The following is a 22699-nucleotide window of genomic DNA, read 5'->3' as shown; positions in this document are numbered from 1 at the left end:
TGGCTTTGGCCCTAAAAGTGACTGAAAAGAAAATGTGGTATATATACATACAGTGGCATATTCAGCCATAAGAAATGAAGGAAATCTTGGCATTTGTGACAGCATAAATGGACCTTGAAGTCATTGTGAAATAAATTGGACAAAGAAAGACTTTATCTTTCTCACAAGGATCTCACTTACATGTGGAATCTTAAAAAAACTAAAACCAGCTAATAAATACAGATGATAGATAGATCGATGGTTGCCAGAGGCATGGGTTGCAGGATGGGTATAAAGGGTAAAGGGGGTCAAAAGCTAAGAACAGCTAGTTACAAAATAAACAAGTCCTGGGGATGTAATTTGCAGCATGGTGACTATAGTGAACAATACTGTACTGTATATTTGAAAGTTGTGAGAGAGTAGATCTTAAAAGATTCATTACAAGAAAAATATTTTTAAGTGTGTGGTGATGGATGTTAACTAGAGGTACTGTGGTCTTCATTTCACAATATATACAAATAGTGAATCATGTTACACATCTGAAACTAATATGTCAATCATCTTGATTTTTAAAAAGTAACAAAAAAGTGTTTTTGAGGGATACTTTTATGAAATGTGTATATGTAGTTTTGTTTGTTTTATTCAAGTAATGGTAAAAAATATGTTTAGCAATGATCTTGGTGCTAGTACCTTGATTTGGCTAGAGGCCAGCAGTTTATACTGAACTTGGCTGCTTTAGCATAACTAGTGCATATATAAGGATAGTGAAAGCAGCAAATAACATTTCACTCTACTTATAAACATAGTTTTGACCTCACAAATACCCTGAAAGAGTCTGAGAACCTCCAGGTGCCTAAAGACCACACTTTGAGTACTGTGCTCTGAGAACCACTGTTCTAAATTATGCAGCCTTTCCCTTTAATGCTATCCTTTAATATGTTTTTATGAAAATGTGTATGTTTAACAGTTAATTTGTTTTATTATTTTGCACTTGGTCCTTGATCTTATAAAAATTACTTACTGTGTAAATAATAATTAGGTTTTTATTATACATTGCTTTATTTTTTAAATTAGTATGGGAGGAAGGAAGTATTTATATCTTTAAAAATTTGCAGATGTTAACCACACAGAACACTTTCAGCTTTATTTAGTGTAGGACTCTCTTAGTGAGATTGATGGGGAACTGTGCTATGGTAAAAAGGTTTTTTTTCATTGTATAAACATTGGTTTCATTCATCTTTTAAAGATCTCATTGCTTTTGTAGTATTGGTCATTAGTTTATATTAAGTATATGAAATGGAATATTTAGTTTTGTGTGCTTCTTTATTTTCAGTTTAATTCCATTCATTAGGAATCAATCTTTTGTTAATTTTAGAAAGATTTTTCATAATTTACAGACCACTGTAAAGGATCATTTTGTTTAATCATCAAGTTGAATTTGTTTTATTATCTTTATAGAATGCCTGCTAACTTCTTAGCATTATGTGAGTTTTTTTTACTTTCTCAGTTACCAGATAAGATATTACATGTTTCTGTTTTGCTGTAGTGAAATTTAATTATTTTTGAGTTTGTTAAGGGTGACCATTTTCTTTAGAACTAATTAGATAATCACAAGGAGACATTTCCTTTTGATTTCTGGCCATGTTTATATACTACCTTTGGTTATAGACCTTATTCTGAGGTTATGTTTAACCTGCTATTGGTCTTCTGGATTATCTGCAACCTATTTGTAATCTCAAAACATTTATCCCATCATAGCCTGTTTTTTAAATTTATATTAATGTTATTTGTGAATTTAATAATTAAACTCGTGCACTGAGCCAAGTGATGTGTGTTAAGCAACAGTTGTGAGGCAACCTAGTTTCAGATGGATTAAAAAGGAAAAGAAAAGCTTAGAATAAATATAAGCAAAGTAATAGTGAAGATGAATTTGCTATAAAAACTGGATGCCAAGCCTGATCTGTGGTGGCGCAGTGGATAAAGCGTCGACCTGGAAATGCTGAGGTTGCCGGTTCGAAACCCTGAGCTTGCCTGGTCAAGGCACATAGGGGAGTTGATGCTTCCAGCACCTCCCCCCTTCTATCTCTCTGTCTCTCCTCTCTGTCTCTCCAACCTCTCTCTCTCTGTCTCTCCCTCTCCTCTCTAAAAATGAATAAAAATAAATAAATAAATAAAAAGCACCTCTTACCTAAGAGTGTGCCTTAAAAACAAAAACAAAAACAAAAAAAAAAACTGGATGCCAAACCAAATGGTGTTAAGTACTTCTTGTTTGTCTTATATGCCACAGTCCTGATTTTTGTTACTGTAATCATTCTCATGTTTTATACTATGAAGTCTTTTGTTTCTTCATGGAGCTGATCACTTTGTAAAAAATCTAAAATTAATCCCCTTATAAATTACATAAAATATGTTGGTACATAAAAGGAATAGATTTTTGGCACTGGCCGGTTGGCTCAGTGGTAGAGCATTGGCCTGGCGTGCGGGAGTCCCAGGTTCGATTCCCGGCCAGGGCACACAGGAGAAGCGCCCATCTGCTTCTCCACCCCTCCCCTTCTCCTTCCTCTCTGTCTCTCTCTTCCCCTCCCGCAGCCAAGGCTCCATTGGAGCAAAAGATGGCCCGGGCGCTGGGGATGGCTCCTTGGCCTCTGCCCCAGGCACTAGAGTGGCTCTGGTTGCAACAGAGCGATGCCCCGATGGGCAGAGCATCGCCCCCTGGTGGGTGTGCCGGGTGGATCCGGGTTGGGCGCATGCGGGAGTCTGTCTGACTGCCTCCCCATTTCCAACTTCAGAAAAATACAAAAAAAAAAATGTATTCAGGATACTGATAGTTTGTTCCTTATGTGTTACTTAACTACAGAATTTCTGTGTCCGTATTCAGTTCTGGAAAATTGTCAACATCAATTCTTTATTTCTTCTTCAGTCTGTTATTCTTTTTCTGAGTCTCTTGAGTATTTACATCTTTTTTTTTCCCCTCTATGTCCACAGCCAAACTTATACCCAGGTCCCAGGTCCCAGGGCAGGGACCCAGAGAGCCCATGACCAGTAGAGCTTGCTGTAGCAGCTATCTGGGTCAGCCCGCTGATATGATGAGTACAGGGGGCTGAATTTGACTTGGCTGCAGTATTTACATCTTCATGTCTTTTATGTCTCTTATCCTCTCTTTCAGCTTTTCTGTCTTCTTGACATTTATCCTTCATTCTGGGTAATTTCTTCAGATTTATATTCCATTTTGCAAATTCTCTTTTCAGTCTCCAAATCTCAGTTCTAGTACTTATCCTTTTGAAGGTATTTACCCCGCATAGGTGTTCTCTTCCTCTTTCCCCATCTGCACCTTTGTGTTTTGTTTACCACCGCCTCTGTGAGTTCATCTTCCTGTTTAGTTGTTTATCTATTATGCCTTTGGAAATTATCTTTCTTATGATTCAAGCACTGCTTTAAAATACCTACCAAGTTAACTAGGATTTTAGCTGGGGTTCATGGCAGTGTTTTGTTCATAATAATAGCTTAATATTCCCTACTAAATACATTTCCAATTGTGGCATAGTTATTAATGAACTTGTGTCATTTCTCAAGGTCTCCTATATCTTGTCTCTGTGTCTGTTTATATGCCTCAAGCATAATAGATAATAATCATTGTGGAAGAATCGTCTTATCCTTTCAATTAACTTGATGTAGGTAATGTTATATACAATTGACCCTTTAACAATGTGGGGATCACACATTTTATATATGTATTATATACTCTATTCTTATAATAAAGCAAGAACAAAGAATAAAGAGAGAAAAGAAAATGTTCTTAAGGAAATCATAAGGAAGAGAAAATACATTTACAATATCTGTTGGGGAGGGAAACTGCATATAAGTAGACCTGTGCAGTTCAAACCTGTGGTGGTCAAGGGTCAGCTGTATTTTATTTATAGGAATTATATTTGCCAGTACATTACAGGTTTGTTGTCTTTGTCCATATATATCTGATTTTCTAAAGTATTGTATATGTCAAACTATTTAGTACGTACATAGTATTACTGCCCCTTAATCTAATAATTTTAACTTAAATGCATATTCTATACAGTCTAGCACTGTTCCTATTAATCAAAGTGGTACAAGGTACGATATAGGGATGATAAAAAAGTAGTTTTTTTCATGATTGTTTTCTAACAATTTCTGTGTATTAAAATTCTAAATCTTCGAGTGGCAGCTATAATAGATTTTATCTTTAATTTGGAGAATTGAAAGAACCTTCTCATCTTATTTTATAAAATTGGCCTTCAGAGTCCATTTTCACTTTGAATCAAAAATGGAAAAATGTGTTATAAGAATTATGGGTTTATACCATTGGTAATTATTTTAATGTGATGAACTTGTGAAATTAGTTATTCTGTACAGAAAAAAAGTATGGAGTTTTTTGAGTGACAAGTATCTTTTCTTGTATCATTTTAGACAAAGAAACAGCCTTGGTATAACAGCACATTAGCTTCAAGACGAAAACGACTCACTGCTCATTTTGAAGACTTAGAGCAGTGTTACTTTTCTACAAGGATGTCTTGTATCTCAGGTACACATACTCAGGGCTTCTTAAAATATCTCTTATTTTTATTTCAGATCCATTTTGAGCTTTCTATCCTGGATTTATGGAAAGTTCTATTTATAAAGAAAAAATGTGTGTAGTTTTGATAGTCTACCAGAACATTTTGTAGTTTCTTAGATCTTAGAGAACATTGCTTTCCCATAGCTGGTTTTTTTCTCTTTCTCTGCTTGGAATTTTTAATCTTTATATCATATAAGCTATATAAAGTTTAAGAAATCAGCCATTAATATTTAGCTAGCAAAAATCAGTTCTATTTGCTTGCCTTCTGTTATTCAACATGTATTAAATTCTAAGCACCGTCTGCTGTGCTAAGAATAAGAGGATGTGAGAACTGGTTCTTGTTGTCCAGGATTAGTATAAACTTCGTGGGAGAGAGCGACAGGTAAATAATTCTATGTGATGCTATATTTATGTAAATATGCAAAGAGTATTATGAGAACAGAGAACACTATACACTACCAAGCTTTGAAATGAAAAGGCGAGGCCAAGCTGAAAATGGGAAAAGGTAAGAGGGAATAATCACTATCGGGATTTCTAAAGAGGTGTGTTTAGTCAAGGCTGGTATTAATGAACTATAAAAGGTAAGCAGAAACATGTTCAAAGTAGAAAAAATAACTTACTCAAAGACACGGATGTGATAGCATAGGATATTTTTGTTAGATCCCTGATCTCCAGCTTTTTTTGGCATCTTTTCTCACCAAAGAATTAGGGGCATTGATACCACCCCTACAAGTTTTTGTTGTTATTGTTATTTTTAAGTTTTTTAGGTGATGCATATAATTTCTAATGATTGATATAAGTTGAGTGCTCAGTTAAGTGATGGCATTAGTAATATACCTGCTCAAAATGAGGGCCCCCAAGGGGAAAAAAAATGTCTGATATTTTATTAGTTGTTAAAAACTTGGTCTTGGTTTTCTCTTAAGTAGGCATGTTTATATTGTAATTTACACATTGATTAGAATTTTTGGACAAATATGCTTCAGGATTGGTTGTGGAGGGAAAAATATATTAGATTTATATAGCATTTTCCCTATGAAGAGGAGGAGGAAACCAAGATTTGTTGATAAATGTGTTTGAAATTAACAATCAACAATTGTACAGATGGAGTGCTTTTATTTTTTTGCCTGTGAATCGAGTCCCTTTTTAGAGCCTCTGTAATAGTCTATAATTTACAACAGGAAGCTGTTGAATTGAAAGTGGTCTTAGACTTATATGCTTATTGACAGAGGGTTCATGTTAGCCCTTTCAGATGTCATATGTTTGTACAATGTTAAAATATAGCCACAGGTTAAGTGGCAGACATTAAAAAAGAGATTGGAAAGAGAGATTTAGGTAGGCTGTTTTTACTAATAAATTTTAAGTAATTAACAGCATAAGCATGCTAAGGAATGGTAAGATAATCACAAACCAATTTAATCTATTTTGGGGCTATAGCTTTATAGGAAGGTTGAATGGAAAGTTAAGACCAGAAGCAAGATTAGATTTTTATTTTTGTGGGCATGGGTGTATTATACTTAATACACATTGTCCGTAGTTTTTAGGGATCTCAAGCTATCTTATCAAATGTGCACATTGGTTATATTAATGATATTGCTGAATATGACGTTCTTTTTGGCTTCCTAACAGTTTGATTATTCTTTTATATATTTTCAAATGAGAATCACCCCATAATTCCCTTCTCCAACTTTTATTACCAACTATGAAAATGAAAGATGAAGATTAAGAAGTTAATGCCTTGGCTCTCAGTTGTAATTGAAAGAAAATATAAATTATGAAGCATTGGAAGAGAGAGAAGAGACACTGAATAAATAGACTTTTACGAACTCATCTGTAATTAGGACAGGAGAGGTGATATGTAAGCGGATATGTATGGATTTGGACATAAACCAGCCAAGCAAATAAAATCCTACCTTTTTATGAGCAGATCAGTGAAATATAATTCCTGTACTGCCAGATACTGAAATAAAATTTTTTAGTGCTTTCTTTACAACTTCTTTTCAAAGTAGTTATTAATGTAATTAGTGGAGAAATGATGGCCAGAATTCCAGCTATCCTAGAAAGGGATTATGGTCTTTTTAACAGAATACACATGTTTGAAAGTTTGTGAATTTTATCTGGTTAGAGAATGATGTCAAAATGATGTCAAAACAATTTTAAAATGAATATCTAAAGTAACTGCCTTTCCAGTTAAGTATTTATTGTATTACATAACTTACAATAATAGTGTTATATTTAAAAAGAACCAGTTAACAGTTATCCAAGCCACTTTGTGATAATTGATTTTTTTTTTTTTTTTACAGAGGCAGAGATAGATAGGGACAGACAGATAGGAATGGAGAGAGATGAGAAGCATCAATCATCAGTTTCTCGTTGCGCATTGCGACTTCTTAGTTGTTCATTGATTGCTTTCTCACATGTGCCTTGACCGCAGGCCTTCAGCAGACCGAGTAACCCCCTGCTGGAGCCAGCGACCTTGGGTCCAAGCTGGTGAGCTCTTTGCTCAAGCCAGATGAGCCTGCGCTCAAGCTGGCGACCTCGGGGTCTCGAACCTGGGTCCTTCCGCATCCCAGTCCGACGCTCTATCCACTGCGCCACCACCTGATCAGGCAATTGATTTTTTTTTTTTTTGAGAACCAATTAACTGTTACATCCAAACCACTTGGTAGTACAGTTGATTTATTTTTTTCAATAAGCCATGTTTTATTCATAATTTGTTGAATTTTTTGAGAATAGTTTTTATGTAGCAAGAGCTTTATCTCAGTAACAGGATATTGCATGCTTCTTTGTTCCTTTTGCTGTATTTAGAATAGAAACACTACAATTTGAAGCCTTTTAAGATAGGTTGTTAAGGAATATGCTGAGCTAGTGCTTTTATATTTAAAGGGTAAATATCAGGGGTAGAGTTTAGTTTCTTCAAGTAATTGTTTATAGGGTTGGACAAAAGTAGATTTACAGTTGTTGAGTACACAAAACAACGGAGTTTGTTCTTTATCATTCTTTATTAATTATTGTATTAGTTTTTTTTTTTAATTTTTTATTTATTCATTTTACAGAGGAGAGAGAGTGAAAGGGGGGAGGAGCAGGAAGCATCAACTCCCATATGTGCCTTGACCAGACAAGTGCAGGGTTTTGAACCGGTGACCTCAGTGTTCCCAGGTCGACACTTTATCCACTGCGCCACCAGAGATCAGGCTGTATTAGTTTTTATACAAACAACTGTAAACCTACTTTTGTCTACCCTGTATAATGATTGTTTATTGTCAGCAATTATCTTTGAAATAATCTAATATCTCCAAATAAAATACTTTTCTATGTACTATATAGTATAGTAACTCTTTTGAGTTAATGTTTCTTATATAGATATAGTATATTAATTTTATTATGCCTACTATTATTTTCAGAGGAAATGATGAAAGTTACCTTGAAAAAGTTCTGTGTGTGTGTGTGTGTGTGTGTGAGTTTAGAATAAGGAAGATCGTCTGAAAACACAGTATTGTAACAGGCTTACTTCAAATTTCAATCTAAGAAGCTAACTAGGCCCTGGCCGTTTGGCTCAGCGGTAGAGCGTCGGCCTGGCGTGCGGGGGACCCGGGTTCGATTCCCGGCCAGGGCACATAGGAGAAGCGCCCATTTGCTTCTCCACGCCCCCCCCCCCTTTCCTCCTCTCTGTCTCTCTCTTCCCCTCCCGCAGCCAAGGCTCCATTGGAGCAAAGATGGCCCGGGCGCTGGGGATGGCTCCTTGGCCTCTGCCCCAGGCGCTAGAGTGGCTCTGGTCGCGGCAGAGGGACGCCCCGGAGGGGCAGAGCATCGCCCCCTGGTGGGCAGAGCGTCGCCCCTGGTGGACGTGCCGGGTGGATCCCGGTCGGGCGCATGCGGGAGTCTGTCTGACTGTCTCTCCCGGTTTCCAGCTTTGGAAAAATACAAAATAAATAAATAAATAAATAAATAAATAGAAGCTAACTAAAGTTATTGTGTGTTTTATTTTTCACTTTTTAGAAAAGAAAATACAAGTCCAAACTTTAGTTTTGAAAAAGTGATTTTTTTTTTATTTTTTTTTTTAAATTCATGCTCTTACTCTAGGCCTTTTTCTAGATTGGAGAATAGGTTAGTCTGTATTCTCAGGTCCTTCATAAATTGAATCAGTGATTTGATTTAAATTCCACATAATTTAGTTATGGATAGTTTGCTGAAATAGACTTTACTCAAAGTATCATATTTGTACAGTATTCTGTTGGATGGAAGTATTGTTTTCCATATTCCACCTAGATATTTGAGCTACATTGTTTGTTTTTGAGAATTAATAACTTAACAGTTTTTTACTCTTTCTGTAATTGGATTTGAAACACTTAAAAGTATTATGTGCATTAATAGTTTACATTTTTTTAAACTTAAAAATCAATTATTTGGCCCTGGCCGGTTGGCTCAGTGGTAGAGCGTCGGCCTGGCGTGCGGAAGTCCCGGGTTCGATTTCCAGCCAGGGCACACAGGAGAAGCGCCCATCTGCTTCTCCACCCCTCCCCCTCTCCTTCCTCTCTGTCTCTCTCTTCCCCTCCCGCAGCCAAGGCTCCATTGGAGCAGAAGATGGCCCGGGCGCTGGGGATGACTCCTTGGCCTCTGCCCCAGGCGCTAGAGTGGCTCTGGTTGCGACAGAGCGACGCCCGGGAGGGGCAGAGCATCGCCCCCTGGTGGGCGTGCCGGGTGGATCCCGGTGGGGCACATGTGGGAGTCTGTCTGATTGCCTCGCCGTTTCCAGCTTCAGAAAAATACAAAAAAAAAAAAAAGGCAATTATTTTTGCCTAAATTGTTATAAATTTTGTTTGAAGGTAAATAAACATGGGCATGAAGATGTGTCCCTACACGTTTATTCAAACTAATAAACACCCTATCCAGTATATATATACTATCTTTACCCTCACTGTGTCTATTATTGGATTTTTGTTTTATTTTAAATGAGTTGCTTCTCTTGATTAGAGGTACTTGTCTTTGTTTTTCCAAGAAATTATTGCTTTGCAAAAAAGAATATATAGTATATTTTTAGTAATTTTTTTTTTTTGTATTTTTCTGAAGTGAGAAGCAGGGAGGCAGAGAGACAGGCTCCTATATGTGCCCAACCAGGATCCACCCAGCATGCCCACCAGGGGGTGATGCTCTGCCCATCTGGGGTATTGCTCAGTCTCTGCTGGAGACATTCTAGCACCTGAGACGGAGGCCATGGAGCCATCCTCAGTGCCCGGGCCAACTTTGCTCCAATGGAGCCTTGGCTACAGGAGGGGAAGAAAGACAAGAGTTGAAGGAGAGAGGGAAGGGTGGAGAAGCAGATGGGCGCTTCTCCTGTGTGCCCTGGCCGGGAATCAAACCTGGGATTTTCACATGCCAGGCTGATGCTCTACTGCTGAGCTAGCTGGCCAGGGCTATTTTTAGTAGTGTTTAAAGAGACAGTGTCTTTTAAGGAATCATTAAGAAATATTTATTAAAGTTGAAAGATTGGCTAATTAATTTGAGCAGATAAGTCTTTTAAAAATACTGTTTAAAAATTGTTGTTTGTATTTAGAATATTGTTAACCTGTGGATGTTCTTCTTTGATGTTGCAGTTCATTTATTTTATTCTGTTTTCTTTATGTAGATGACAGTCGAACAGCAAGCCAGTTGGATGAATTTCAGGAATGCTTGTCCAAGTTTACTCGGTATAATTCAGTACGACCTTTGGCTACCCTTTCATATGCTAGTGATCTCTATAATGGTTCCAGCATAGTCTCTAGGTAAGTCCTGGGCAGCATCTTTATTGTTTTCTTTTGCAAAAGTATCTAGAGTTTAATTGAATTCAAGAAGCAATATTATGGTTAGAGACTGTGTTGTGAAGGCAGGTTGCCTGCCAATTTTCAGTTCTCTGTCCTTAGTAGGCCAGTTTTGAGTCTCTTTAGCCCTCAGTCTCTTCACTTCTGGAATGGGATGATTAGTAGTATCCATCTCATAAGGTCGTAGTGTGTTCTTGTGTAACATCTTTGAGAGTGTTTTGATGACAAGATATGTTATCCTCATAAGTGCTTCCTCTTCTTCAGTTTTCTGGATGTGTTTGGAAAGAATTGGTATTATTTCTTCCTTATATTTTGTAAAATTCACCAGTGAGGCAATTTGAGCCTTTAGTTTTCTCTGAGGGAGACTTAAATACAAATTTAATTTTTAATGTATGGTATCTATTTTTTCTTGATTGAGCATTATTTTTAGTTTATTTTTCAAGGAATTTGTCCATTTCACTAAGGTTGTTGAGTTTATTTGCATATGAGTGTTTATAATATTCCTTTATTATCTTTTTAATATCTTTTTCTTTCTTTTTTTTTAATATCTTTAAATTCTGTAATGGTGTTTTCTTTCTCATTCCTGGTATTGGAAATTTGTTTCCCATTTTTTTTCCCCCACCCTTAGTAGTCTGTCTTAGAAGTTTATCAATTTTATTTATCTCCTGAAAGAACCAGCTCTTGGTTTATTGATACTCTACATTTTTCTGTTGTCTGTTTCATTGATTTCTACTCTGAACTTTATTTCCTAATTTTTTGGTTTCTTTAGGTTTAATTTGCCCTTAGTTAAAATATTTTCTGTTGTAGATAATTTGTGTTATAAATTTTCCTCTAAGCATTGCATTAACTGCATCCCACAGATTTTGATCTGATATCTTTTCTTTTCTCCAAAATGGTTTTTTTAATGGTAAAATACACATAACATAAAATTGACTCCTGTTCAGTGGTATTAAATACATTTCTGGTACTGTGCCACTGTCACCACCAATCATCTCCTTAATACCTGATATTTTGTAAAACTGAAAGTCAGTGCCCATTTAAAAAATAACGCCTTGTTCCCCCCATCTGCCTGTCCTGACAACCACCGTTCTACTTCCCTTCTCTCTGATTTTGAAGTATTTCATGTAAATATAATCAGGCAGTAATCTTAATAACATTTCTGAAAGAAAAAATTTCTAATATTCAAAGTTTATTAGGCAGGACAGATGAAGACTAGTAGGTAGCAGCAAAGGAAAATATTATCCAAAGAATTGAAGAAATTTTGAAACTCACGGAACCACTGATTTTCTTTTGCCTTTCCTAGTTTCTCACATTCAGCACATCATTGCTAATAAATTTACTTTAAAGGCTTTTAATTACTCTGAAAATCAAACATTAAATGAAGAGTTTCTTTGAGGACAGGTGTAAAACACATTAAATATGTTGAATCTGTTGCATTATTTCATTATATTGTAGAAGAAATTATTCTTACTGTAAAATTTCAAGAAGTATATATACTCTTGGTCATTTATTGCAGTGAGAATCTCACTGAGATAAAAAGCTGAACCAGAAACTTTGCTTTTGTCTACGTCCATACCACCCTGAACACCCCCGATCTCATCAGAAACTTTGCTTTTAAATTTTTTCTCCCTTTATTTATGGGTAATTTGGGGTTATTTAATACTATATTCATAAGTCCACAAGGTGGCAGCATTTGTTTACCTTGACAGTATCTCAGCTAATTAGACAATAGGCATGGAAATTAGTGCTTACAGTGACGTTCATAGAGAACTCCTCTTACACACATAGTAGTAATGTCATTTTTGCACTTTTTAAAAAATTAGCTACTCAGTAGCCACCAGAGAAGAATGGTTTTAAATCTTGGTTTGAATTTTTCATACTTGTTATGTTTTAAATTCTTATACACTCCATTTGTAGTTTAGAGGTTATTTTAATATATATTTTTTATTATATTTCCTCAAATTTTTGAAATAGAATTACATCAGACATTAATAAATCTATAATTAGAAAATGTGTGTTGCGGCATTCATTGCTGCTAGTTCAGTCTCTACACTGGGGATGTGATTGGTGTTTGATTACTTTTTTTCAGACACTATTATAAGTATTTTATATAACATTGTAAGTAATTTACTAACTCATATAATCTTTATATAAACCCTGTGGAGTAAGGCATTTCTGTTAATCCTATTCTACAGATAAAGAATTGAGGTGAAGGGAAATTTTCTAACCTGTTTAAGATGAACATAATGCTAGTAAATGACAACTGAGCTATTATGGCTCCTGAGTTCTGTTCTATGAATCCCTTTGGGGTTTGTTGAAACCTTTGTATAAATTTCAGAAAACATTTAACTTTGAGACACCCAAAAAATAAAAGGAATTAATTCTTCTTACCCCTATTACTGTCTTGCCTTACTTGGCTTTAATAATAAACATTTTTAGAAGTTTTAATCTAATGTAGATACTACATTTAGGTGCCTTTTCTTTTATGCCATAGTTTGATGAGACTGTTCAAATTATACTTTTTTGTTGTTGTTGAAGCCAATTATAAGGATTGCTTTTTACTAAACTTTAGTTTATTTATTTATTTATGTATTTTAAGAGAGAGATAGAGGGATAGAGGGACAGGAAGGGAGAGAGATGAGACACATGGACTCATAGTTGTGTCACTTTAGTTGTTCATTGACTGCTTCTCATATGTGCCTTATGAAGAGAGTAAGGCACCCAACCAGCATCCTGAGGGCAGAGGCCAGGGGGAGTGCAAGTGAGCAAAGTAAGAAAAATCTTTGGGAAAGATAAAGTCAAGAAGCTGGTATACCAGAGTATTAGAATAGTCATCTATGTATATTATTATTGAAATAAGAATTATGGCAAGAGTAGGTTTGGAAGGTGAGCCGAAAGCTAGAGTCTAAGAACTCAGCGTTGGTAGAAGTAACAGGGAGCAGTACTGAGTGGTACGCATTACAGGAGCTTTTGAGCCTGAAGGTTTTCAGGAGGAGAAAGGAAAAATGGCTGGAAGAATGGAGCTCAGACTTTGTGTACGGGCCTACTTGACCACAGGATGTCAGAGGATCTCAGGGAAGAGCCGGGTTTCAGTTACATTAAGAAGGTAAACAGGGCCCTAGCCGGTTGGCTCAGTGGTAGAGCGTTGGCTTGGAGTGCAGAAGTCCCGGGTTCGATTCCCGGCCAAGGTACACAGGAGAGGTGCCCATCTGCTTCTCCACCCCTCCCCCTCTCCTTCCTCTCTGTTTCTCTCTTCCCCTCCCGCAGCCAAGGCTCCATTGGAGCAAAGATGGCCCGGGCGCTGGGGATGGCTCCTTGGCCTCTGCCCCAGGCGCTAGAGTGGCTCTGGTCGCGACAGAGCGACACCCCGGATGGGCGGAGCATCGCCCCCTGGTGGGCGTGCCCGGTGGATCCCGGTGGGGCGCATGCGGGAGTCTGTCTGACTGCCTCCCCATTTCCAGCTTCAGAAAAATACAAAAAAAAAAAAAAAAAAAAGAAGGTAAACAGAACATTAAGAGAAGAAATTGAGATTATGAGTGGCATTATCGGGAGAGAGGTTTAGCTTTACTTAACTATATGAAAATGCATGTGATTTGACGTAACACTTCATTTTGTAGATATATTTAGGGATATTCTTGCCTATGTGAAAAGTGGTGCACAAAGAAGGGTATTTATTTTATTGCAGAATTGTTTAACAGTGAAAGACAGGAAAGACTGGTTAAATAATTTATGGTATATCCATATGTTGAAATCCTGTGCAAGCACTGGGAAAAAATGAGGTAGTCCTTCTATGTACAGATATGAAACGACTGTCAAAATAACTTGTGGGGTAGGGAACCAAGGTACAAATCAATATGTATGATATCCTCCTGTGTGTTTATGCCTGTTCGTGCATAGGGTAACTAACTGGTAGGATGCACAAACTGAAATTATCAGTTGCCTCTAGGGAGGGTGGATGGTTGTTGCTTATTTGGCAAGATTGGAAGGGAGCTTTCTTTTTTCTGAACACTTTTTGAACTTATATTTGCTTATATACATATTTTCTAAATATTGCTTACATACATATATTGTAAATAAAATAAGTTTTCAGAAAAAATTAAGCCAGGTTGTGGAGGGTTTATGATAATAATAGTTGGACTTTGGATGTTTGTTACATGATAGTAAATGAGGAGAATTATGTGTTTCTGGAAAATAGATTAGGAAAGAAGAAACTCAGGAGTAGGAGACGGACTTGGTAAAGAGGCTGTTGGCGTAAATACAGGGCTAGTTCATATTTCTGTGAACTTCCCCAAATATGTTTCTGGTTTTTCATCAGCTAGGTCATGGTCAGCAAACAACAGGCACACTGGATATTTGATGCCTAATATTTGTACCTCATCCATTTTCTTTCATTAGGCATCAGTAGTCATTGAATCCTGAATTCCTGTAGCATATTTGTCCTTATTATCCACTTTACTCTCCTTTTATCTCCCTATGTTTAACTTGTTGCACAAGATGAACTATTATTATGTTGTTACTGTCATATATATAATATAGTCTATAACATTATTCTGTGTTACTATTCGTACTTATTCTGTGTCACTGTTCCTGTTGATTTTACCTTCCTGTGTGTTCTTGGAATACCGGCCCTTCTTTTCTCATTACATCAGTTTTGCACAGTGATTGAGAGTGTAGACTGAGGAACCAGTTTGCTTGATTTTGAATTATTTAGTGAACTTTGTGCAAAGTACTTAACATCAGTATACCTCAGTTTTCTTATCTATACATTGGAGATTTGAAGATTAAATATATTTTATGTAAAGTGCCTAAAACAATGCTTAACACATAATGAGTGTTACAGAAGTTTTAGCTTTTATTATAGATTGAGTTGGGAGAAAGTCAGTTGAATAACATCAATTATAATTTATCTGTGTTTGTATTCTTTAAACATCTGCCATTTCTTTTCATTTAAGTGGCCAATTTCTCAATCTTTCTTTGTTTCCTTGGAACTATAGTAGAGACCATCTTTTGAGGTATACTATCATGGTAGTGAATTAGACCTTTAACAACTGCATTCACTTTACATTTTTTTTTGATAAATTGGATTCTAGTGTTCAGAGATATTAATCTGCCTTGTTTGTCCATACTTGTTTTATAATTGCAAAATATATGACAGACATTGGGAACACTGACAAAATTCCTTTCGGATAGCAACATCTTTGCATTGCTTCATGCCACACTATGCTAGAGATGTGCATTAGTCAGCTGTCCTGTGTGACTCGATGCCTTGATGCTTAATCACTTAACTGATGGCCCTTACAAAGAGTATAGCCAGTTTTTTACAGCTGAATTATGTTTTACAACTGTTTAAATGTTATAAAGTACCACACCCCAGATTCTGAAAGGCACTGTACCTCCCGGTTCACGTAAGAGACACCCGATCCAGTTGAATTTTGAAGAGTTTTATTAGAGGAGGAGAATTATTAATATGCCAGCCGCATATGGCTGACACGGGGCATCTGCAAGCCCAAATCGTGCAGTCCCAAAAATAGTTCAGGGGCTGTTTATATATCCTTGCTCACACACAGGCCTGGGAGAGCATGACATCATGGTAGGAGCTGGCAACATTTGTTTAGGGCAGTGGTTCTCAACCTGTGGGTCGTGACCCCAGCGGAGTCGCCTGAAGCCATTGGAAAATACATAATGCATATCAGGTATTTACATTCCGAATCATAACTGTAGCAAAATTACAATTATGAAGTAGTCACCAAAATTATTTTTTGGTTTGGGGTCACCGCAACATGAGGAACTGTATTGTGGGTCACAGCATTAGAAAGGTTAAGAACCACTAGTTTAGGGGATACACAGAAACATTAAGACTCTCAAGGTAACACAACCAAAGATGTTTACAAATCTTTCAGGGTTCCTCTTCCCTCACTAGCCTAGAAGTATTTTACCCTCAAGATTCCAGGAAGGGGGAGGAACTACAGTCAATGCAAGGTGGTATGTAAATTCTGCCTCCTATTGAAAGAGAAGAAGTTTCTAGGTTAACCTTTATTTTAGATTTAAAACTGAATGACCCGTTGTTTTTGCAAGCCAGAAACTTCTGCATTCTTCTCCCTCCCCTCCCTGAGGAGGGATGGGACAGGAAAGCCTGACCTTTCCTCCCAGAATATTAATATCAATTTTCAGCTTTTGGTACCCTACAACATCCCCACTGGTTATATTTCCTAAGTCAAATTCTTGACTTAGTTTACTGAAGAGTATGAGGCTGTTGTTTAGGGTTATTAACTTATAACATGTAACAGATATTTAACAAACAAGAATAAACCTTGCTATAAAATTGATTAAACATGGTACAAGACAATATTAAAGTAAGAGGACTAATTGCCGCAGACAACAGGATTGTTAGCTAGGGTGACTAATTAAACATTCTTTGCAAACCAGTTTTCCGACTGTTCAAATTCTTTTTTCTACAAACCTTCTACAACCTGCACAAACCTTCTGCAACTTACATAAACCTTCAACTTTCATAAACTTTCTTATCCAGAAATAACTGACCTTTACAACAACCTGCTTTTTTCTTTTTCTTTCAAAAGTATTTCCATACCTTATACCTTCTATTATCAAAACCATACAATTCCTTTCTAGTCAGAACTCTCAATTTCAAAATCTCAACCTTTAGTGACAATTAAGTTGACTTTTGTTTTACCCTAGTTTCCCTTTTCCCATAGTCTGATTAAAAGAGTCCTTAGTTGCTTCATATATTTGCCATACATAGACCAATCAGCTTCTGGTTTGTGGTTAGAGTAGGGCCTGCCGTTTTTCTACCTTAGCAGCAGTGGGAGTGGTCAGGATCACGGTGTGTGGACCTGTCCACGTGAAAATCAGTCCTTGGGTGATGTAATGCTGGATCTTCTGGACAGTCTTTGAACAGTTTGCTGAGTAACCTGCAAATTCTGCAATTACTTAGGGAAAGAGTGGTTACAATTTTTTTACTATCTGATTCATGCATTTTACTTGCCTGGATGTTTTGGTACCTGTGGGCATAATGTAACTTCAAATTAGTTTCTGATTATTATTGGGTTCCTTTCTTATTGGCCAAATCCTTTTTCTAATTGGTTTCAAATATATCTTTGGCAGTAAGGGTCCCAAGACCCCACTGGTTCTGGGTGGCATCTATTCATTTGAATTACTATGTTCCAATTTTGAGGCAGACTGGAAAAATAAACAATTAACAATAAAATTCAATAGCTAATGTTAACAAATACTATAACAAGCGTCTTAATACAATAAAATGACTAAAGCCTACTAGATTATTAAACAAAAATAAAATTCTAACTAATATAACAGGATTCAGAATAAAATTCTTACAGTCACAAATGTTCTTAACATGTTAACGTAATTTCACTAAGTCTGTGTTGACACTATTACTGCTTTGCAAAAGTAGCCTAATTTCTATTTCAGTCTGAGAAATGTCCTAAAGAACAGGAGTTACACATATTCAGGAAAAGTCCACTAGGCATTGGAGTTGTGGTCACATTCTACACTTTGCAGCTAGAGTTTAAGTCCTAGTGACCACTGCTTCTAGCTGGAATTAGGAACAGGTCCCAGCCTACAATAGGCATGGAGCATTGAGACAAGAGGAATAAAGGAGACACTATACATTAAATAAAGCAATAAAATTAGACTGTCAATACCCACAGTAGAGATCTTCGAGGGATAAATAAAACTCAAATATTTAGGCGAGGCATAGTAGATCGCCCTTGTGTTCACAAGAAATGAGATCAGTTTATCTGCGACTTGGAAGAAATACCTTAGGCTCGTGAACTGTGTCCTTGGGCCTTCAGTGGCAATTCCCAGTAAGCTGGGCAAGGTTAGGTCACAAGTAGCTAGAGCAGGGCTAGAAGAGACTGAACTCTCCCTCCGTGGAGCAAGGGGGCAGCTTACCTTCTCGTGTCCCTCTTTCCACAGCATAGACATGTCCTCTGGTGGGGCCGAGAAACCTCACAGCCTTCAGTTCAATGACCTTTCTTTCCACTCTGGAGCAGGGCCTTGATGGAATCCTATGAAGCCATTTCTGGGTGCTGGAGCCTTTAAGAGTGTATGCCAAAAGCTGGTATTTCCTGACCTCTTATGGGCCTTATTTGCCTTTTCTGTTACTACCTTAGTCATTATAGACTTAAAAGCCATGCTCAAAAGATCTCAATGAGGGGCTTTTATATAAACTTTTGGAAAAAGACAAAAGCAATGTTATTAGGTGGATCAATTCAAGAAAATAGGTTTGGGTATCTCCTTTAGAATTCCAGAATCTCTTTGCTGCTAAATGATTCAGTACATTAGTATTCAAAAGAAATTTTAACAATACTGTTTCAAAATGATAATAAACTAAACATTACATAAAAAGACATTATTAACAATTCCTAATATTACAGGGCTTTAAAACAGCAAATAAAAGAATTAACAAAAGGCCTTGGAAACAATATATACATTTAAAAAAAATTTTTTTTTAATTCATTTTAGAGAGGAGGGAGGGAGAGGGAGAGAGAGAGAGAAGGGGAGGAGCAGGAAGCATCAACTCCCATATGTGCCTTGACCAGGCAAGCCAGGGTTTTGAACCGGCAACCTCAAGTGTTTCCAGGTTGACGCTTTATCCACTGCGCCACCACAGGTCAGGCGGAAACAATACATTTTAACATGGAAAATACTTTTATACAATAAGGGATTCTTGGTATAAACTACCTAGCTGACAATGAGATATTACGTTTCTTTTGACATAAAGTGATTTACAGGGGCAGATGGATGCCTGAGGGGGAAGCAGGCTCCAAGAACTGAGAGCTTGCCGCTTTTACCTTTTTTTTTTTTTCTGCAGTCAAGCCCCTTAGCAAGATAATGGGGCTTTTCCCTAAGCAGAACTCAAATCTATTTGTCACCTGTAAACTAACTGCCTCGCTTTAAGTAGCTAAATACAATTTTCACAAAATTACTTTCCCAGTAGTGAGTTGCTTTAGCCTATATGAGGTTTCCAATTTTTCCCTCAATTCCCTGAAAGTTTTTTTTACAGTTTTTACTATTTTGGTTAATGCTGTGGGTCTTCCTTATGAACTTTATGTCTTTTACCTAACTGAAAGACTTGGAAAGACTCCAACACCCTCTCCGCCCACGGGAGAGTGTTGGAACTTTTCCTCATTTTTACACCTGTGGAGGGCAACAAGCCATCACCCCAAAAACACGGATAGCTTATTTTTTATTCTATTCCCTACCCTGTAATTTCTAAATAGGCAAAACCTCTTTTGGTCAGTAGGTGGACATTTGAAATTAATATCTATTCTATATTTTAGTCACCTTCCCCTTATTTTATTGCTCTTTCTCCTCTGCGCTGCACACAGCAAGCTGAATCCTAACCAAACCGTGTGTCTGGAGGTGGCAGGCTGTTTACTGTTTGCCTGCCGCTCTGGTGCAGCACCTGCAGAGACCAGGGAATGATGACAGAGAGGGGAGGGACTGTGTGTACTCTGCCCCATCCCTCACTCCGCACACTGCGTGTCACAGCTCGGTTTTTCTCTCACTCAAACTGCTTACTTGCTAGTCCTTTTGCTCCAGAGTTTGGAGAAACCCTTTTAATTTGTGGGCTTTGCTTTTCTTTCATTTAAATCACTTGCTTGCTAGCCCTTTCTATATTGAGCAAGCTTTTAAGCTACTGTGGTGGACTCATTATTAAATTTAGCCACAATGTATGGAAACTGATTGGGACAATCTGGGTTCCCAATTACTATATTCCAGACTGTCCTTATTATCCGGGGATTAGAATTCCCAGTTGCTATTTGTATGGCCAGTAGCCAGGGCCACCGTCACAGCCGCCCAGCCCATGCAGGTTCGCATTGGATTCGGACAGATGGTAATGAAACAACGGAGCCAAAAGCTGGTGGGCCATCATCTTTAATCCTAGCTTGCACCTGACAGGCAAGTAAAAACACACACTGGGCTCCAAAACCCACTCATTCAGTGCTCATAAAGCTACTGACTTATCCAAGTTTTCTAGAATCAAAGTTTTTAGCTCATCAGCCTTACTCTCCTCTGTTCCCCATCTCCTTCTGTCTGCACAAACTGGCTTCTCCTTCAACACTCCACCATCTTGACTGCTTCTCCTGGCCTCCTCCACGTGGCCTCTCTCTGCTCTCCTCTCTGCTTTCTCCTCTAATGCTAATCTCAGGAACCGAGAGAGCAAGCTCCTGGTCTGCCCCACTTTATAGTGCAGAAATCAAAACCTTTAATCCAATATATAAATAAGGAAGTCTCTGATACAAAGTCACTTATCTGAGGCATAAGGGGATTCCTCATGAGAGTGTACCACCCTACATCAAAAAGGGTGGGAAAGGCTTAGTCCTAAAACCAAGCCCCAGGGTACAAGGATCCTGCCTGCCCACAGCTCACCCCAACACACATTAATATAATCATGCCCTTTCCAAGCAAGAAGGGCAACTAATATCACCTGGGCGAAGGGCTTCCATGTGGGCAGCGCCATCTTTAACAAAGTGAGCATAATATATTTTATCTTCCCAACACTATTACTTATTACAAAACTAAAACTTGTTTCAGGAAAATCTAAGAATTAGTGCACTATCAAGAAAGATAAGACAGATAATTAACTAGCACCCAGAATAAGAGGGTGTTTGACTATAGAGATATTAATTATTATACAAGACAAGGGGAAGAAGCCAACCAAAGAGAATAATTTTCCTTCAGAGGAGAAGTCAGATAAAGCGCCCTGCAGGTAGATTTTGAGAACAAAGAAAGTCACTTAACATAGCTTTTAGTCAGAAGCTTCCAATCTTGACACAAAAGACTCAGACAGACACATTTAGGCATTAAGCAAAGGACTTATACACAAACAATGCGTGCCTATTTCAATTAAATATAATACCAGATAATTTGATGAACAAAGACAAAGCCTCACAGACAAGGCAAGGCTCCCCCTGGTGGCCTCTCAGGTGCACACAGGTCTCGGCACCAGAGATTTCTTAACCAGGGGTTTTAGAGACAGAAACATTAAAATGAAGACTGAGATTTTGACAAACACAGAAATGTCTCTTGGAAGTCTTGGGTCGAGATTAATCAATCCAGCTTAGCTCAGCCTCCACTGATTCATCGTGATGCGAGACTGACTAATCCTGGATGAACTTAACCTACATTAGCCTTACTAGAGAGAGACACATCTCTTCTGGCATTCACTGAGAGTGCAACTAGAACCCAAGGCAGGACCACTAAAACTTTCCACCGACATCTCGGTCTTGGAAAGCCTGTGCGAACTTATGACCACGTCTGGTCTGTTTTGCGACAAATCCAGTTCAAAACATAAAAACCATAGACTAGTAACAACCTGCAAAGCAGTTTTGAAAGCCCTACTTCCCGTAGGGTTCCACATCCCCAGAGTCACAATTCAGCAAAGTCCCCAAATCCATTCTACCTACATTTTAGTCCGACACAGACTACAAACTAGTTACAAACGTAAAAGTGAAAGCAAGAGTTCAAAGGGAAGCCAGAAAATTCAGCAAAGCAGAAAGAGTAGCTTTACCTACCTCCTTGATTTACTGCCAAATTATCCAAATTGTCAAATTCGGGAACCAGAAGGCATCTACCGTAGAACAGTCTGGACCCCACAGGAAGACCAGGAGCCCTGAAAAGTCTCAGGTGGCATGCCTCTCCTCAGGATTCAAGCGGGGCCGGGCAGCTCAGCCGAGAGACCAGCCTATTCGGCGTGTCTCCATCCAGTGATGTGAAACACTGGATCCCAGACAAGCCCCCATATGTTATAAAGTACTGCACCCCAGATTCTGAAAGGCGCTGTACCTCATTTCATCAAGTTCACATAAGATACATCCGGTCCAGATGAATTTTGAAGAGTTTTATTAGAGGAGGAGATTTATTAATATGCCAGCCGCATGTGGCTGACACGGGGCATCTGCAAGCCCAAATCGTGCAGTCCCAAAAATAGTTCAGGGGTTGTTTATATACCCTTGCTCACACACGGGCGGGGGAGAGTATGACATTATGGTAGGAGCTGGCAACATTTGTTTAGGGGATACACAGAAACGTTAAGACTCTAAAGGTAACACAACCAAAAATGTTTACAAAACTTTCAGGGTTCCTCTTCCCTCACTAGCCTAGAAGTATTTATATTTTACCCTCAAGATTCCAGGAAGGGGAGGAACTACAGTCAATGCAAGGTGGTATGTAAATTCTGCCTCCTATTGAAAGAGAAGAAGTTTCTAGGTTAATCTTGATTGTAAATTTAAAACTGAATGACCTATTGTTCTTGCAAGCCAGAAACTTCTGCATTCTTCTCCCTCCCCTCTCT

General features: G+C 37.8%; 1 protein-coding gene and 1 pseudogene across 3 annotated transcripts in view; one reads left to right on the top strand and one right to left on the bottom strand.

Moving 5' to 3' along the window:
* COP1 (COP1 E3 ubiquitin ligase) overlaps nucleotides 1-22699 on the top strand; it is a 147427-nt gene that overhangs the window by 68289 nt on the left and 56439 nt on the right. For all 3 annotated transcript variants that reach the window (XM_066371573.1, XM_066371574.1, XM_066371572.1), the window contains 2 exons: nucleotides 4420-4534; nucleotides 10191-10326. In XM_066371573.1, coding sequence (XP_066227670.1) covers nucleotides 4420-4534; nucleotides 10191-10326 — 251 coding nt within the window. The remainder of the gene's footprint in view (nucleotides 1-4419; nucleotides 4535-10190; nucleotides 10327-22699) is intronic.
* On the bottom strand, nucleotides 2953-3099 carry LOC136396069 (small nucleolar RNA SNORA5; annotated as a pseudogene).

The sequence above is a fragment of the Saccopteryx leptura genome, chromosome 2 (genome assembly GCF_036850995.1).
Source record: "Saccopteryx leptura isolate mSacLep1 chromosome 2, mSacLep1_pri_phased_curated, whole genome shotgun sequence".
NCBI classification, from domain to species: Eukaryota; Metazoa; Chordata; class Mammalia; order Chiroptera; family Emballonuridae; genus Saccopteryx; species Saccopteryx leptura.
The sequence above is the reverse complement of the archived record's forward strand: the minus strand, read 5'-3'. Positions and strand labels throughout refer to the sequence as shown.